Source organism: Leptosomus discolor, chromosome 3 (assembly GCF_034619465.1).
Source record: "Leptosomus discolor isolate bLepDis1 chromosome 3, bLepDis1.hap2, whole genome shotgun sequence".
In the NCBI taxonomy this organism is placed as follows: domain Eukaryota; kingdom Metazoa; phylum Chordata; class Aves; order Leptosomiformes; family Leptosomidae; genus Leptosomus; species Leptosomus discolor.
Window position 1 is genome coordinate 58,080,157 of NC_141393.1, and position 18,336 is coordinate 58,098,492.

Here is an 18,336-nt window from a genome sequence, read left to right on the forward strand (position 1 = left end):
ATGTCATTTGAATAAAGCAGATGCTCCAAATTATCCAAATTGTTAGCCAATTAACATGGAAGAGAGTGGTACCAAAACAGCTCAGCACTGGCTAACGCACGTTACGATTCTGGGGAGCAGATCTGCAAACCAGCCTAAGTCTGGGGACAGAGCCACGTCACTGCAGTGCACACCCCACACCATGCAAACTCATGCATGCAATGCTATGGGACGAGTTACAGCTCTCTCGATCCCCACAGCAAACCCACCCTGATGTAGCCCAGTGAATGGACCACTGGGCTGGTTCTTTAGTTTGTGATTACAATTTCTACGCTCAGGAGAAAGAAGAGTCAACAATCAACATATCAAAATTAGGAGGCATGTTCTGCCCAGAAAGATCTAAAAAAAAAAAAAAACCCAAAAAACCCACCGCCAATGAGGAGGTGCTTTCCCTCCAGGTAAAACACAGCCACTGCTGAGCTGGAAAGCTGGAGCTGTAGAATAGCACAACCTCATGCTGCACAGTCACTTGCAGTGATTTAACAGCAGGCACTTCATCCTGCAAGCAAATATCTACGCAGCTGATTAACAGGAAACTGCAATTTTAGTTTGCAAAGCTTAGGCTGGTTGCATTTTCATTGCCATGGTATCTGCGCACTCAGTCATCTGCCACTGAAAATGAACTGCGCGGGCAGGATACTCCTGGGAAATATTCAGGGAAGTTGGTGACAGAGTGAGCTCGAGGCCCTGATATCTTTAAACACAGCTTCTCAGTGTAGAGAGAATGTGCCTTGAAAAATTAGCATTTGTGGAAAGTAGCATTTTTAAAGCACACAAAAGATATAAACATAGGCTTCTATTGCCACAGCTAAACTGGCTCAGGATTATTTTCACACTCTAGAGTCTCAGCCCAGCCCAGGTGACAGTGCAAAACTCAGATTCCAGTATGTTGCTGCAGAGTAAAATTAGCTCCAAGTATTACATCTTATAAACGGTTACTCTTAGTTCTACCAGGAAGACTTGAACCTTAACATCTTTCTTTAGTTTTGAGGCTCTGTCACATCAAACCCCTTAAGAAAGAAATTTTCTGCTGGGTAATCTGACATTTGTCCCTTTTGCACAGTCTTGACATCCCTTCAAATCATTCCATCTCACATGCTTGGACTAAATAGGTCATCTACAGGTGAGGAAGCAAAGTATCAATTAAAAATTAGGAATAAAAAGCTAACCCTGATTTTGAACACACAATAAAGCAGACACTTTTGGGGCTGAAGTGACTGAAAAATAAACGTTTGTATACTGACTTGCTCCTCCCAAAGCACAGCTCTGAACTTCATGCTTTAGCCCTGGAAAAGGTGTGCAAAGGCAGTGTGGCACAGTGTGGGGTGTGCTGGGTACCATCCAAGTCCCCAGCACCCAACTCATACCCACACCTGCATATCTTGGAGGAGTAAAACCCACCCAAACAGATGCATCTCAGACACCACACTATCAGTGTGAGGATCTTGACTGAGCTACTTTTACTGTTGCAATAAGTGTCTTGGAAAAACTGCTCTTTAGTTACTCATTCATAAAGAGAGAAAAAAAGAAAAGGATAACAGTACTTTTCATATTCCACAGGCACTTTATAAGAATGCAGTATGTCAAAAACTGTGCTCAAACACCAGGGTGCTGAGGATCCTCTAAGAAGTTTAGAAGCAAGCCTCAGGGTGTTCCAAACTTTGCCTCTGACCTCAGCATGAAAGAAAAACACAGTTAACAAAAGAAGGTTAAAAAGCAAAAGGCTGGGGTTTGGGGCCAAAAGGATCAGAATTTCCCTAAAACAGGAATCAGTGCTATACTAAGAAATGGGAAGTTCCTGGCAATTTATTTGAAAACCTGCTTTTGTAGGTTATTTTGAAACCTAGGAGCAAATCCAAAGTGCTGCCTGCTAAGGACTACCAGATTTGGATGAGAACATGGGGCTGGATGGAGCCCTTCCTGGAAGGGGATGGAGGAGCAAGACCACAACAAGGGTTATTTTCACCACAGATCATCACAGGGTAGTGAAAGTCAGGAGGAGCATCAACAGGAGCAAGATTGGATGGAATGAAAAGGGATCACACAGAGCAGGAGTTATTTGGAGCTCCCATCCACTGTCTCCTGGCAGAGGCCGAGTTACCACAAAGCAGATGGCTTGAAGGATGTCACACTGCTTTTTCTGCCAGGGGACTTCCACAGTGCTGGTGGGGACAGCCCATGGCCATAAGCGACCCCTGAACAAACCCATCAAGGAGGAGCTGGCAGGGGACATGGACTAAAAGCATCACCTCCAGCCTCCTGAGGCTTTCTCCCACCCAGAAATCCCATCCTGTTCATGCTCTCCTCACCGCAAGGCTGAACTCCATCAACCATGTCCCTTAGTCACAGCTAAGTTTTCCTTCTGGGAAATAGCTGGTCTTGTTTCTGACTGTCTGACCTGAAGTTACCTCCATCTCCAGCCCCACCTGCAAACAGAGTGGTACCCAAAGTGGTATGAGGCCAAAACCCCTCAAACCCAAACTCACCTCTATGTAACACACTGCCCTGGCGGGTCAAAGCCAGCTGGAGGAAGGGGAATGGCAGAATTTGGCTTTTAGCACCGAGATAGCCAGGGCACAAGGACAGAAGGAGGACAAAGACCTCCCCCAGCACCAAAGGGATGTGTTGTTCACCTCTTCCCTACCTTTGCTGAGTGTACAGCATCCTCCCACCCCATCAGGAACACCCTCATCAGTTCAGCAATACAGTTCACACCTTGACCCTGACCTCTGATGTAATTTCAGTTTATCTGCTTACTTAGGTCACTGCTAAATTTGATTCTTAAGTCCACAACCACCATGGAGTTTCCTTCGCAGGGGCACATCATCATGCAGCAGCATGAGGGCATTGGGACCTTCTTCACCCTTCAGCAAGAAGCCCCAGTGCAAAGCTTCACACTCACCCAGAGACACAAAACCAGCAACATTTCCAATTTTTCACGGAAATTAGTAGAACACACTAAACCCCATTCTGATCTGAAGTCTTCAGCCTCATTCACCAATGCACGTTAAATATGCAAGCTGCCTTGTTTTACTCCCCTTTCATCCAGAATCAGCCAGCCTTGCTGAGGGATATTAATTTAGCTTTTCTGATATTAATTTAGTTTTTCTACATCCTCTATGTGGTTTCAGGTAACTTCATACAGCAAAAAAAAAAAAAACACCAAAACATCAGCATTACAGTCTCACATGCTCGAGGGGAGCAGAGAGCCCCCATCACTCTCTGCAAAGACTCCAGTGGCACAAAACTGAGAGGTGTGGGTCAGGTCCAGAGGGCTGTGTGGAATAAGCTGTTACATACCTCCTCTTTCCTCAGCCTGCTATAAATACGTATTACAGGCTTGCTCAGCCAAGCAGTAACAAAGCAAGGAATATTAAGACAAAGAGGATTACCCAAGCGTAATTTCCCCTTTTAAATTTTTTTATACAAAGGCCTGATGTTAATTGAGTATTCTTGGTGACAAGAAACTTGGTCCTGAATTCCTAATGTTTAGAATTAAAACCCATGAGATTTTACTGCGTTGCAACTGCCTTTCCCTGGGACTTTTCCCCCAAAGCCCTCTGGGGCTTGGCATCTACCTGTGTTTTCCTACTGGAAGCCCGTGGCCAAACCACTTCTTCTTGATGGATACTGCAGGGTGCTGCTGCTGTGCCAGGCGATGGGGAAGCCATGGTCACCCATCCACTGGCCACCAAATACCTGGACAAATCCAGCTCCATGGTGCAAAGCCCCTGGGATGCGTGGGAATCTAGGTACCTTTTAATAGACAGACTAAAACTTTCTGGCACCCGTCTCTCTCAGGTGAGGCAAACTTGAAAACATTATAATCAGAACAGGCTATAAGAGTGAAGCCAGGGAACGCCAGGAACGACAGGAAGTGACTTATCCTTGAAATATGAAGTATTGTTCAATAGGGAATCCACTCAGGACATGGCTGATCAGCCAACCCTCTGCAGCACGTGCTCAGCACCACAAATACCCCTACTCTGCAAAGGCTCCCAGCAAACTCCCGGTACCCAAACCGCCAGCAGCAACCTGCTGTGGCACATCCCTCACTTCCCAGGAACCAGGGAACAGCTGTTTTGTTTTGATTGAGATGATTCCCTGATTAAATCCACCAAACCCACCTCCTGCAGGCACTGGCATGGTAGATGCCACATTTCTAGCCAGGCTTCCAAAATCCCTCTTGTTCATTGAGCTGGGCAAGACAGCAGGGTTTATTTTACATTAAATAAAATCCCTCTGGGTTATAATAATATGTACTTTTTTATTATTTTATTATTTTGGGGTATTATCAGCCTCTCCAGTGCAACAGATTTTCTTCCTCCCTTTTTCTATGAGATTTCTCATTCAGTCTCTGTTGACGGCCAGGGAGCTGGAGCGATGGACAGCAGGGTGCTGCTAGACAAGTTAGAATCATAGAATCACTTAGGTTGGAAAAGACCCTAAAGATTATAATTTCCTTGCCTCTGATACACACCGCATCACACTGACTTTGTCTTAAGTTGGCTTTTTCTCCCTTCAATTTATGACCAAACAGTTGGTGTTATTTTTCCCTGACTTTTTAAGGCACAAGGTAACTGAGCAGCTGATCAGACAGAACATGTACCAACCTTATCTCAGATTTGGGACAAGGGATAAAAATAAAACCATCCTTAAGGGATTGGGTGTCAAAACCCCTCCATGGAGAGGGATAAGTGAAGCAGCCTGTTGTCCTGGATCAGGAGCGAGAAGGGCAGAGGCTGCTGAGTGCTGATAGCTCGGGTGCTCCCATATGGGGACAGGGAAGGGCAGCAAAGAGAGATCAGAGGCAGCTTTCTGCTCTGAAGTGTTATGCAGGAGGTAAATGCCAATTTTGAAGCCTGCTGAAAAGTTAAAAAGAAAATCAGGCAGCAGGCATTGGTGCAAAGCAGCTCTGGGAAATGAGCCATGCAGGTTTTCCATGGGAATGTTGCATGCATGCTGCAGTTTTGGGGTCTCCGTGCACCCCCTGCCACCAGCATTTCTGTTTGTTTCTCTCCTGCTCTGTAACTGCTGGATTTTCATAGAACCATGGAAAAAACCTGGCGAAACAACATGGTCTGCCCAGTGCCCTGAAGGAATCCAGTCAAGCCCAAATCGACTTCGGGCAGCCACTGACAAAGTGAGCAGAGTGGAAACGTGGGGAGGGGGTGAGCTCTCTGGGTTTGTCCCCTATTCTGAAGAATGCTGCAGGGTATGATCCTGTGCAAAAGGTAAAGCATTGGGCTTGGCTTCCAAAAAGGCCAGTGAGCAGCATATCCTAAGAAAATACCTGGAAGGACAACCTGAATCTTGCTAAGTATTTGCAGTGAACCCACCACCGACTTAATAGACTGGCAGTCCTCGCCGTTTCTGGATGCCAGGCTCAATAGCATCTTGGGTTGACTTATGTGACTGCCTGCAGATCTCCTCAGAAAAAAATAAATGCCAATGTAAGCGATGGTTTCCAAACTCAGCTCAGAAAGTTTTGCAACAGCAGCAGTGGAGGGCTGTGTCTCCTGCAAAGCACCACCATGGTTGCTCTACATTGTAACACGGTTGGGAGGAAATGGCCAAAATGTTTACCAAAGAAATTCAAAAGTTTTCCAAGAACACACACACACACAAAAAACAAAAATAAAAAGGAAACCGAGGAAAGAATTTAATACACTGCCCCCAACAGCCTGGAAAGCTTAGTAATTAAATTACAGAAATTGCTCACTGTAAGGGGAGGGAGGATCCAGGACTGAAAAGGCAAGAGGGAGCAGTGGTAACTTATCTTTTCGTAACGTAATGGGGGGAAGCACTGCTCATAGATAAAAGCTCACGTTTATTGTTTTTATCAGTGCCATGCTGTTTCTTTGCTTACTAGTCTGAGCTTACAGGAGATGAAGTGGGTCACAAATCTTGAAAGGAATCCAAAATCTTTTTTTCCCTGATTCTTAAAATAAATTAATGACAAAAACCAAAACCAAATGCAAATCACTGTCCAGATCGTCCCAAAACTCTGTGTGAGGGTCCAGCCCCTTGCGGGGTGCAGGCAGCATGTCTCCCGCAGCCCCAGAAGGAAGCAGCTTGGCAGCTGCCCCAGCCCCAGCCCCGGCGCAGGAAGGGTAGAGCCATTTCTCGCTGACAAAGAAAAACAAGTCCCAGCCCTCCACTCCGGATCCAGGCGGGCAGAGGCTGCTCCACCTGCTCCGCTGGTACATTTGGGAACCAGCCTTCAACCCCCTGACAGAGCCACAATGGCATGTCCTCCCTTCTCCATCGATGCAACATTTTGGCTTGCCCCAAACTCTCCCCAGCGGAAACCACAACGTGGGGTGAACAAAATTGCACAGGTCGTCCACAGGTTTAGTAGGATTCGAATTCAATTGCAGGCTTGGCTCCATCCCAAAGCTGCACAGTTCAGTATCACCCCAGGAGTCTCCATCCCAAATAACACCACAGGGGCCGTGAAGGAATCTTTCCACAACTGGCTTGTTTTTTTTTTTTCAACTGACCCTCTACCTCCAATGCTCAACATGCTGTTATTGCTACCGAATGTGGGTGAGTGCCTCAAGAAAAGGGGACAGGGGACAGATCAGCTCAATCTCAAGCATGGCTAAGGCTACTTACCACCAAATACAGCATGGTGTAGAGGGAGAAAGACGCATGCCCAGAGAAGAAGGATTTCCTGCAAAACAAAGCAGGTGCTAAGAACCAGCCAGTATAATCTTTGGTATTATAATTTTACATGTAATATGGTGACTGCTGCTACTGAGAGCGTGCCAAATAGCAGAGTGACCCACTACCCCCAATCTTTTGGGTTATAAAACCCCTGTTATCCACCCCACTCACTCGTGAGGCAGAAAGCGAACGGATGGACAGGATGCTTGCATTGTTCGTCCCTTCCTGGTGTACTCATGAGACAGCAGTTATTTCCAGGATAGCCCAATAACTCGTCTTGCCTCAAATAACCAGGAAACCATAAAGAAATAAGAAGCGAGCAACTTTTCCAGTCGCTTAATTGCAGCATGTGAAACACACCCCTGGAAATGTCAAAAATTGAGCATCTGATGGATCTGATAGAGAGCTCAAACGGGAGGTGCTGGCAGCCTGTGTGGAGCCTCCTTGGAAGAGAAACCCTCTGCTCCACCGCATGGGACACTTCAAGCTGCTCACCATGAGCTCAGCTCTTATGGTGAATTCCCATATTGAGCAACTGCTCGGGGAAACAATAGTGTAGGAGTAAAGAGAAAGGAAAAGAAATATTATTCAGCCAAGTCCCATAATTCCCAAGGGAAACTGCCTGTCACTGGCAGACAAAGTTACAGCCTTTGCAGAGAAAGCAGCGTTTGAATCATCTATTGCTGGAAGAGAAACCCTGAGATGTATTCAGTGTGAGACACCATTTTGATGGCGGCAACCCATCACTTTGATGCCACGGGCTCTCACCTGGCTTCCTGGACCTTGCTGTCACTTCCCCTGCAGGTGTAGTTTTGGATGTAAACTCCCTTGGCGCAGTTGATGGTGGAGAAATCCAAATCACAGACTTCCAGGAAATGTGGCCGCAAGCGCCCGACGGACACTTTGGCAATGTCTGTGAAGGACTGGCTGATGGCACAGCCAAAAACGAAGCAGCCCACCTGCTTGTAGAGCGCTGCCACGTAGGGGTTCTGGATAAAGGAGCGTGACTTCTCTTTCAGGTAGTGGATGCGGTAGAGCTCTCCCGTTATAATCTGGAGGCGGGGGGGGGGAAACATTACAGAGGTTAGAGAGTAGGAAAGATGCTGTGAAAAAACAGTGCTGTGTGGCAAATCCAGAGCCAAGACAGCTCTTTGTGCTCCAAGCATCTCAAACTGAATCTGCTTCCACAGCGAGGAAGGAGAGCCCATAGCCCAGCATCTCTCCAACCTCCTCCTCTTCCCTCTCAAGAAGAGACTGCAGCACTCAAAATGTTGTTTATGAAAAAATTCCATAAAAAAGAAGAAAGAAAAAAAGCCAGATTTTGGATTAGCACGCTGGCATATCTTTACAGAAGTGAAATACTGCCCCAGATCTGTACTAGCATAGTGGAAAAAAAAATTTAACATAAACCAGATAAAGAATCAATGTGTATTTGGGGAGGAGAGGCCAGATTCACTAGTCTCATATCAAACTCACTTTGGAGGAAAACAAACTAACAACCTCAGAACCTGCTTATCTTCCTCTCCGAAAACCACGAACACAACAGAGGAAGACTCAGCCCCAAACTTTCCAGATTCTCACCCAAAATTTGCTGCCACCACACCCAATTCAAGCTGCTCAAAGCCTCCATAAACACCAGCTATTTCTGGGCATTTCAAGGGGTCTTGCCATTGCATGGCAGCAAATAATGTTTTTCTTGTGTCAGAGGTGCTGGGGTTTGACAATATCACCATAAATCACTGCCAGGGAGCAGAGGACCTGGCTTCTCATAATCCTGACTCTTAAAAGGCAGGTTAATGAAAATCAGGCTGTGAAATGAAGTCCAAATGTCGCACCTCTCCCAAAGAGGCAAAGGCTTAAATTGTTCTCTGTCACATTACACACCTAGGTTTTGAGCTCCAGATTTACAGCTTTAGGATTTTATTCATTACTTTTAATGTTTTTATACCCGAATAATAAAGAGGTGGGTTTTTTTGTTGGTGGTGTTTTGGGGTTTTTTTCTGGGTTTTTTTTGGCTGCCCCCTCGTCCCTGCCCCTCTCTAGTCACGAGGACTGTGATATGTAAAATTAACTGTCAGGAAAAATGCCTTCATATTAATCCCTTTCTGGAGCAGACAGCAATATTCCTCCCAGCTTGGCAGCCTGCCAGCAGCATGCAGGAGACAAGGCTCCCCTGCCTACCTTTTTTAAAAGCTTGGCACAACCTTTGGAAACTAATAAACTGGAAAAGTATGGCAATTAGACTAAGAGGAGATGAAGCGGTATCATTGTTTGAACTCACTCATACCACAGCTTGAAAAAACCAAGGTTGACCTAAGGCAGCTGAAATTGCAGCTAAGAAGGCTTATCAAAGAAAGATACAACTATAATAATTATAAAAAATAAAGGTCAAGCTAGAGTGCTCTGCTACCATGCACAGAAATACTTTGGGTGGTTGTACCATCATTCGGGGTTTACAGTTACCGCTGAGATTTACTCTCGGAAATCTGGTCCTGACAAAGAGTTATCTGGGGAGCTGCAGCTAACTGGCTCCAGCATCATTTTAATCCTCACGGACTCCAGAGACCATGGTTTATCTCCATTTTGGACCACTTTCCACTGCAAGCTGTCAGCCAGGAAGTTTACTGGCACGATAACTGCAGAGGGACGTTGGAGCATCTCTTGCTCCTCTGTCAGGAGGCAACTCCAGGTTGTTCTGATGGACACAAAGGCTCATGCACGAGGGCACAGCCACTGCCTGCAGCCTGTTGAAAACCTGAATTCTGAAGAAGGGGAACTACAAGGCTCAAAACTCATGGCTTTTGCAGAGAGCAGACGAGACAAATTAAGGATGACATCAGATACTGGCAGATGTGCCATTACTTCAAACTCACAAACAGATCCACGTAAATCCAAGGCTCTTGGCCTGGGAAAGGCATGTGACCATTTTAAACAGGGACCAACAAAAGTCCGGGGATTAATATTTTTCTCTCACCGTTGGTGGTCTGGGTAATTGCACACATGTAGCAGATTGTAAATTGGAGACTTCATTCCCTCACTAGCATGCTGCTGGGCAGCCATGAACCCTCCCCGCTTAGTTAAACCCATGGCTCAATCTTAATGAGAAGCTAAAAAGTGGGTAAACTTGTTTTTTTGGCAGTGCTGTCCCAGATAAAGCAGGATGGTGAAAAACTAATGCAGCACAGATGTTCACAAACTGAAAGGACATCCTGAAAAGAAAACAAGTCTTAAAAGATATTAAGCTCTTCTTACGCCTTGCATTTCTGGAGAGCCATCCATATGGGACATCTACCATACCTACATGATGGGCACAGCTCCTGGGGGACAGTCACATACATTTAAGGAAGATGCTCACTAAAGAGAAGCCAATATCAAACTTTTCCGTCTGTGAATGCCTTCTGCAGTCTTTTGGTTGTCGTGCCCATTGTATCATTATTATAAGGTATTACCAGCAATCCAATTAGCCTGTAATTACTGTTAGAGCTCTTCTAATCACTTACGTCTCTGGTGTAACATTCTCTATGTCTAATCACATTGAAGCGTATCACCTTCAACTGTAAAACACCAGCTAATCCGGCTGTGTAATTTAGATCATCTAGGAAATTAATTTCCTTAGGTATTTTTCATAGGCTTTCAAGACCTATAAGGTGTGGGGACACAAGGCACCATAGCAGCGGTAGCCATACAAGGCTCAGGAAGAGGAAAATACCACCTTCCCCTGGCCATCCCAGGGACCATCAACAGGCTTCTGTGCTGATCAAATTAACCATCTTCCAGCAAGAAGAGTCAGAAGAGATGGGAGAGCACACAGCCAAGGGGCACGAGCCTCTCCAGGGTCATCGGCACAGAAATTTGCCTGAAGCCAGTAAATATCAAAGTATTAAAACTAAATTCATATCCTCTCACATCCTGATCAAAGCAAAGGTCTTTGCCTCTGACGTTTACTTAACGAGCACTCTGCGTGTCCTCAAGCCATTTAAAACATGACTTGGATCTTTTACCCCAGGCTAGACTGCCCATGATGCCACGTAAAGCAAGGGCATGAAGTTTTGGCTGCACCATCCAAAACACCAACTCCCTGGAAGTCCTCATATCCACTGTCCTGCCTTTCGAAGGCAAGCATTGTGAGTGAAAGGAGCAGAGTCAGTGCTTTGTGGATTTGGAAGGAATTCCTATTATGCTACAGTAATTTTGGTATCTGGGCTATATCTGAAAAAAAGAGGTCAGGCTGACTTGAATTTTCCATGCATACTGCCATAGTAAAGAAATCAGCTGCTTCGATTCCTCATTAGCCATTTGTATCACTCAACAGCAAATAACTGAGCTTTTGAATTTACCTTATTAAGTTACATTTGTTGTGGGCATAGTGAAACCAGGGCAGAAACATCTAACTCTTTGGGGATTTTTTTTTCTCTTTTAATTGACCTGCTATTTCGTGGTAGAAAGTTGATGCATCACATAGGCAGTCAATTATGTTTCCAGTTTCTATTCCAACTCCTGTACTTGCCACTGCCTCATTACTGATCAGAAGCACACTCCGCATGAAGCCGGTGTGCCGATAGCTCAGACAGTAATGTGAAAATGAGAGGCTTTTTCATTTTGTTTTTATGGCTTTTCCACACTTGAGGCTAATTCACCTGCAGGATAAAATTCTGCCGTGTTTATAGAACTGGGGGTCTGGCACCTTCCAGGCTTGTTTTGGGGAGGTTAGGGGCATAGAAACAAGGAAGTTTTGGGGACCTACTTTGCTAAGTGAGTATATGTGGTCAGGAAATTATGGAGATATTCACAGCATGAAGCAGCAAGGCTGGGGATGGGGTATTACCAAAGCAGGCACTGTGCCATGCTAAAACACCTATTACCCATGACATTGCTCCTATGAGGAAAGATGAAAGCCAAGAGGGGAACAAGTGCTCCCAACCTCTCCATCTCCATCCCTCCCAGCTGAAGGACCGAGAAGGCGGCAGCATCTCTGGGAACGCACCAGAGCTCTGCTGGCTGCAAGTGAGAAGGAAAATGTAGGTACTTTTCACAGGGGAATTTCATCTTCAGCTGGAAGCATTTAACCAACAACCAGGAGACAGCTCTTGCCTTCTGCCTCAGTACCAGATACATGCTGGCATAAGGAAGCTCAGCTCCATGGGCTGAGTTCAGCTTTTTGGCTGACATATAAAGCTCTCACTGTGCAATCATTTCCTAGCACAGCTCTAGGAGAGCTGGCAGGAAAAGAGAAATGAGGAGGCATTGGGAAGGTGGTGCATTAGCTACTTTTTACAGTGAGAACTCTGGGAATGTGCTCCCCATGGAAGGTTTTAATTGTCTTTTTAAAATGGCTGTAATATACAATCTCTTAAAATCTAATACCAACCTGTGAAACTTTTCCAGGCACTAGTTAGCTGAAAAGATGTATCTTTTTTTGGTTTTGTTTTTGGTTTTTGTTTGTTTTTTTTTAAAACCTTATAAAATAGGCAAACACCAAGAGTTATTTGAATAGGGACAAACCATGCCAAGTCCTTACTGACACTCAAGTCTTTTTTGCTTCTACTCTGAACTCCTACTGGAGAGTGAAAAAACTCCTGTGGAGCTCACAGACTTGCCCAAACAGCTTTGAGCCTGTTTATGGGCTTCAAGAGTAATCTCATTCCTCCCATTACAAGCTTTCATTTGCAAATGTTTACTGCTCCACTCAAGTGGAAGTCAAATAACTGCAGAGGAGATGTGTGCCTCGGTAGATAGTGTGGACACACCAGCAAGACTGTTAAAGCACCAATGTTGACGGAATGCTGGTGCCATCGGCTAAAGAGGTGACAAAAAGCCATCGAGGATGCCCAAGGGACAGGAGAGGAGGTTTTGGAGGTGGTACTTACAGCAAGGATGGCGATGAGGATGCCCGCAGCACACAGCACTGCATCGTTGATAGTCTCCATCGTCTTCAGCGGGTATCTGATGCTGTCATCGTTGCAGTAGAAGCCCCGCTGGTAGGGCTGGATTGTGCTTGTTTCAATGATGAGGAAGGGCAACCCAGCTAGAAAGAAGCAGAGACAATAACCAAACCCCTGAGCAATACAGGCAAACACAAGCAGCTCACCAAAAAAAAAAAAAAACTCACTCAAAAAAACCCAAAAACCCAACTAGAAAACCCCTTGCAAACCACACAGCACCATTTCTGATGCTTTTCTTTCCATATTGCTATCTTTCTAAAGGGAATAGCGCTGGGATTTGTTTTTCCAAGTTGCTCTTGTGGGGAAAAAGCATCTCCTCTGTTATGGTTATCAGATGTCTGCACTGCCTGGTTTCAGTTAAGCCTTGGGCATTGCAAATATTAACTTACAGGAATGGACCCCTAAAGCAATCCCTCTGCAAGAAGCCATGAAAACGAATCTGGCACTTTTCTCTGGGGAGGGCCCGATGCTCTGCCGAGTACCCCACGGCAGGGCAGCCCAGAGCTGTGCAAACAAACACTGGAGGATCGAGTATCAGCACAGCTTCTCTTACCTGGTCAGCGTGGCTACACTCCATCCCCACTACTTTTATGCCTTTAACGCCCTCCTTGACTCCCTCCTCTCTCTGTATTTACAGGGTATATGTCTGTTTGTACCTACTAATGCCATAAGACTACATGCTTTGAGCAGCTGTGGGACATCCATCCTTGAGCATCCATGCAAGCTGGGCATGCATCCAACCAGCCCATCCACAAGAGCTGCTGAACTCCCAGAGCCCATTCACCTTCTATCACAACAAAGCCATGTGAAAACTGTTTTTAAATGCTGTTTGTGAACCCTCTATGCAGGAGACTTGCATCTGCATGGCTCAGCTGGACCTTAGCACCAGGCATAGAGCAGAAATGCTCAAAAACATGTGGTAATGGGTTAGGACACTCACTATGGAGGGCACATCTCAAAATTGCTGCATGTCTGTAACTCCGTATTTTTCCAAGTCTTTCAGAGAAATACAGCATTGCCTCAAACCTGGAAGGAGAGCCCTGAGGTGTTTCCCAGCCACGATGTTACCTTGGGCTGGGCACTCTCCTTCCCTTCACCTCAGTTTCCCCCTCCATCTTTTCTATTAAGCTTGTCACTGAAAGGAACGGTACATCCTCCACCAAAACAAGTCCCAGATTCCCTGAAACCTGTGTTCAGAGTAAATTACAAACCACAAGGTAGAGGAAACCCTCCTACCACTTGCAGAGCGAAACTCAAGGGGAAAACAAATGCACAGTGGTTGAAGATGTCCTTGGGCCAAGACAACAGGTCTCACGCCCAGATCATACAGAAAGCATTAGGGAATATTTGTTGACCACTAACTTGCTTAAGTATCTGTGGATTTGTTTACACAGCTAGAAGTCTGAGACAGAGAGTTTTCCCTTCCAAAATTAAAAAAAAAAAAAAAAATTAAAAAAAAATGAAGTGCTGTTGGGTTTGACCTAAATTTGTATATTCCACTATATTTGTAGCGATCACAATCTGCTAGATATGATTAGCAAGGGTACCATCCAGGTTATTAAAAAGTAATGAAAATAATCTTCCCCATCTCCATGCGAACCACATTCTGTATTTCACTTTGCGCAATCCATTTTGCCTCCTTTTCCTATATGTTAATAGGTTTGCCTAATCCAGGATTATTAGGGGGTTTTGTTAGTCTTAAGAAAAGGAAAATCTCCATTATCTGTGAGCAGGGACAATCACACATAGACCCAAATCCTCTCAGGTACTCAAGAGCAGCCAGGGCCACTACTCAGGACCCCTTTCAGATCCTCTCAGACTCTGGAAATGGGTTAATTGCAAATGCTGGGCCCCGTGGTACTTGGCAGGGCAGGACACTTTCCACTACACGTGTGAACCAGTGAGGAAAGGTTTCAGAACTGACCGCCCAGCTCAGATTTGGTAAATAAAATCGGACATCTCGTGTGAATCCAGTTGATCTTCATTCCATTATTTAACCGTTTTGATGCCTAGCCAGCTTGGCCCCAAAATGTGCCTCCAATGCCAGCAATCTGATATTAATAGGCCACTTAAATAATCCTTAAGTTTCCCAATGAAAAATTGCAAGAGAAGAGCTAATGTCGCTCGGCGTGATCCAATTTCACATGCACTTGAAGCAGCGGCATAACAGTTGAACTCAGGGAGTAGACATGCCACGGTTACGTGGCTTATTGTTATTTCTCCAGTTCCTCTTGTTAATAGCTTTCACATGACAGGTCTGTAAAACACATGTTCCCACAGACAATAAAATACATCTGAAAGCTAAAACTGGCCTTAAAAAAGACAATAGTGTTCCTATATATTATGTGAACGCAGGAATAATAAAGATTTGTTTTCCCTTCGTTCATTGAACAGCATGGGGTAGTATTTCCACGTTTCAATTATATGTACGCTTGCCACGGCTATAATAAGAGCATAACTGACCTAAATGGTATACATTTTCTTAAAGCGCGCATAGGCATAGTTCAGAAAAAACCAATGGTTTTGTTTTCTCTCCTACAAACTTGTGGTTTAGTGGGATATTGCCAATCAAGTCTTGACATTTTTCCAGCAAAACAGTAACCTCAGATTCTCCTCCCCTCATTTTTCTTTTTTAACATGAGAAACATAAACACACTCTCCATAGCTGAACGGATATTACTTAGGAGACATAACATGCCTTTGATTTCAAGGGCTGGGTGAGAGGCTGCTCTTTTAGCTGTCATTATCCATGGAAGAGAAGACCCCAGCCCATGGCAAACAGTAAATCGTGCTCAAGATGGCCCTGCTTCCACAAGGTTATTTCTTGGAGGATGGGTTGTCTAAATGACTAGGTCACCACCCACATTTTTTTTGGCAAGGGGGCTCCAGCACAGAGAAGTCTGTAGCGATGCCAAAAGGCAGCCAGAGAATGGGTTTTGCAGGAAAACAAACAAACAAACAAACAAACAAAAACCCAAAACAAACCCCAAAAACACTAGAGGGGGAAGTTTGGAAGAAGACAGAAAATTAAATGTGGAGAGAGATGCCTTTGCGATCTCTCAGGAAAACACCACGGAGACATTATTCATGCTAGGAGATCTGCCAGAGGCAAAGGTATCCAAAAATGGGGCTACAGCCCACAGGCCATTGGAAATGGAAGGCAAGCAGCATAGGGTTATACCATCAAGATGGTACACCTGGCCTCATCACCTCTTCTGTTCAAGTCCACCCTTCAATTCAGTGTTTTAATAGGAAATTCAGATTATGCATCCCTGGCTGCAGCGACTTGCATCTACAAATTCATCAGCTGAACCCCATAAAAGTGCTAAGTTTTCAACCTCCACCACTTCCCATCCCTACGCACAGCACAAAACTATTGAGAATGCAAAGAGATACATTTCAGAAAACAGTAACAAATGGTGACTCACACTGAAGCGAGCGACAGATTTACACGGTAGGCAAAAAAAATACACTGATTTTGGGGATGATCACTCTTCTCCAAAAAAGGTCCTGTTTGGCTGATCTGTCTGTGGCTACGACTCATTTACATGTACAGACCTACTGCAAAATCTTTAGTATCACTGTAGAAGGGCCTCACATCCTCCTTAGTACTGGTATCCACATGCTGAGAAATTACACAGCAGCATGTGGACCATACCCTAAGGCATAGAGGCAACCCTGGCACATCCATATAGGACTGTGCAACCAGAGTAGCACTGTTATGCCCGTCTCACAGACAGAGGAAACCAAAGCACAAAACAAAGGGATTTGCTTATTCCCATGCAAAAAAAAGGTAGATGCAGCTGAGATTACCTGCTGAATTGTAACATCCTTCACAAGGTGAAGGAAAGGGTACTTTTCCTTATATAAAGGGGATTTTTTGCTTTATTAACAGAACAAGGAATTCCCAACCATATGCTTTTATCTAACTACGCTGTAGGAGATCAAACAGGGCTCCAAACCACGAGCGTAAAAGATATGTCTTGGGGATTGATCCTGCCCCATCCAAGGGCTCAGCCCCACTCCACGCAGCACAGAGCAGGTGTGGACACTAACAACTTGTGAGGCACCGCAGGATGCTGTGGGGCTGGACACTGAAAAATGATGTTGCTTTTGTTGGAAGGAAGTCCAAATGACTCTGTGACCTCTAACCGCCAGTGTCTTACACTAAGATATCTCGATGCAGGGTTTAAATTTATTTGTCTTTCCATTTAATAAAGCCAATCAAGTTTGGAAATCTAGCACCAAGGAAAAAATATTCCTTTCCTTGGTCAGCATCTTTATTAAGAGGCAATTAATAGGCAATAATCCTGGGAAGGCTGGCAGCATGAAAGCTAAAACCCCATCACCAAACCTAAACAAAACCCATTGCAACACCCCCATGTACTCCCTTGACCAGCTTGAAATGTGCATAAAATCAAAGGCAGAAGAAAGGGCTCTGTGTTGGGTATAGCACTTTGAATCTCACAGTCTGAAAAGTTAATGCTTGTGCAGATTTAATGGGGGAAAAAAAATAATTTAAAAAAGGGATAAGCTTTCATTTGCTGCCCATCAGAAAAGCCACAGAGGAAGCAGGAGGGGGAAGAGGAGTTTCTGCAGTTACCCACCCATGCAACGCTCATCTTCTCAGCCCAACCTTCACCTTTGCACTAAATTAAACACCATCATGGTCTGGTTTTATTTTTTTTTTGTAATGTTTGGTTTTGCTGGCAGTTGGGGTTTTTTTTCCCCACTAAATCTTTCTTCTTTCAACCCTGCAGGTCAGTGGGATGTTGCTGGCTATCTCAACAACGCAATGGTAATTTCTAACAAGCACTCTGTGATGTGTTTGGCTGCCAGTGTCCAGGCCCTGGGCGTGTTTTTAAGGTTTCGGTAGATTAGATATCTAGCTTAATAAGCGAAAAAGATCATTAAATAATTTGGCAGGGCTGAGTAGGGTATCTAATTCCTCATTCAAGACACTCTGTAAATATTTGGGTACCTACAAAAGACAGGCTTTCTATTTGAAGTACTTAGTGGCTAATCCTGGGTACATATAAACCTTATTTGGTTTACAATATTTGTACATATTTTAAAATGCATAAAAACTAGATTAGCCTACGGTAGGCTTTTACTGGGGCTTTAGAAGTGGGCTTCCCCAACTTTTAGAGAAGAATTGCAGCACTGCAGATGAGCCTTGGCAGCTGCTGCAAGAGTGAACAACTCTTGAAGCCAGTTAACATCATATTAAATTTTATCTGTGTGTGTATATATATAACACAAAGAATATAAGTATTTCCACATTTCCATCATAACAGGCATATGCTGCCAATCACAATAGGGCCTGATTCTGCACCAGTGCCAACAAAATGGGTAGCTGAAGGAGAAGTAGAAGATTGGTCAACCAAAACATAAATCTCAAGCAATCTTACTCACAGCCCAGCAGCAGCCAAAAGAAGGATCCTGCTGCAGACTGGATTGGGCCATTATGTTGGGATTTTTAAAGGTCTTGAAAGCACCAGCGATGCACCTCCTTCCCAACTTTTTGACTGAATCTGGATACTGGAGGCCCATATATTCACAGAAGACAACTAGGCTAACATCAGAAATTCAGAGTACCATCAACTGTGTTATTTTATTACCTACTCAGTCTTAATTGTTTTTCACCTTGGTTCCATCAGTCCAGAAGATTGCTTTGTGCATCGAC

The 18,336-nt window shown here is 44.7% G+C and overlaps 1 protein-coding gene across 1 annotated transcript in view; it reads right to left on the reverse strand.

Annotated features, from left to right (window-relative positions):
- PLPP3 (phospholipid phosphatase 3) overlaps window positions 1–18,336 on the reverse strand; it is a 44,492-nt gene that overhangs the window by 6,951 nt on the left and 19,205 nt on the right. The window contains exons 2-4 of the mRNA XM_086462995.1: window positions 12,576–12,733; window positions 7,477–7,760; window positions 6,658–6,715 (exon numbers count right to left, since the gene is read on the reverse strand). Of these exons, the coding sequence (XP_086319121.1) occupies window positions 6,658–6,715; window positions 7,477–7,760; window positions 12,576–12,733 (500 nt within the window). The remainder of the gene's footprint in view (window positions 1–6,657; window positions 6,716–7,476; window positions 7,761–12,575; window positions 12,734–18,336) is intronic.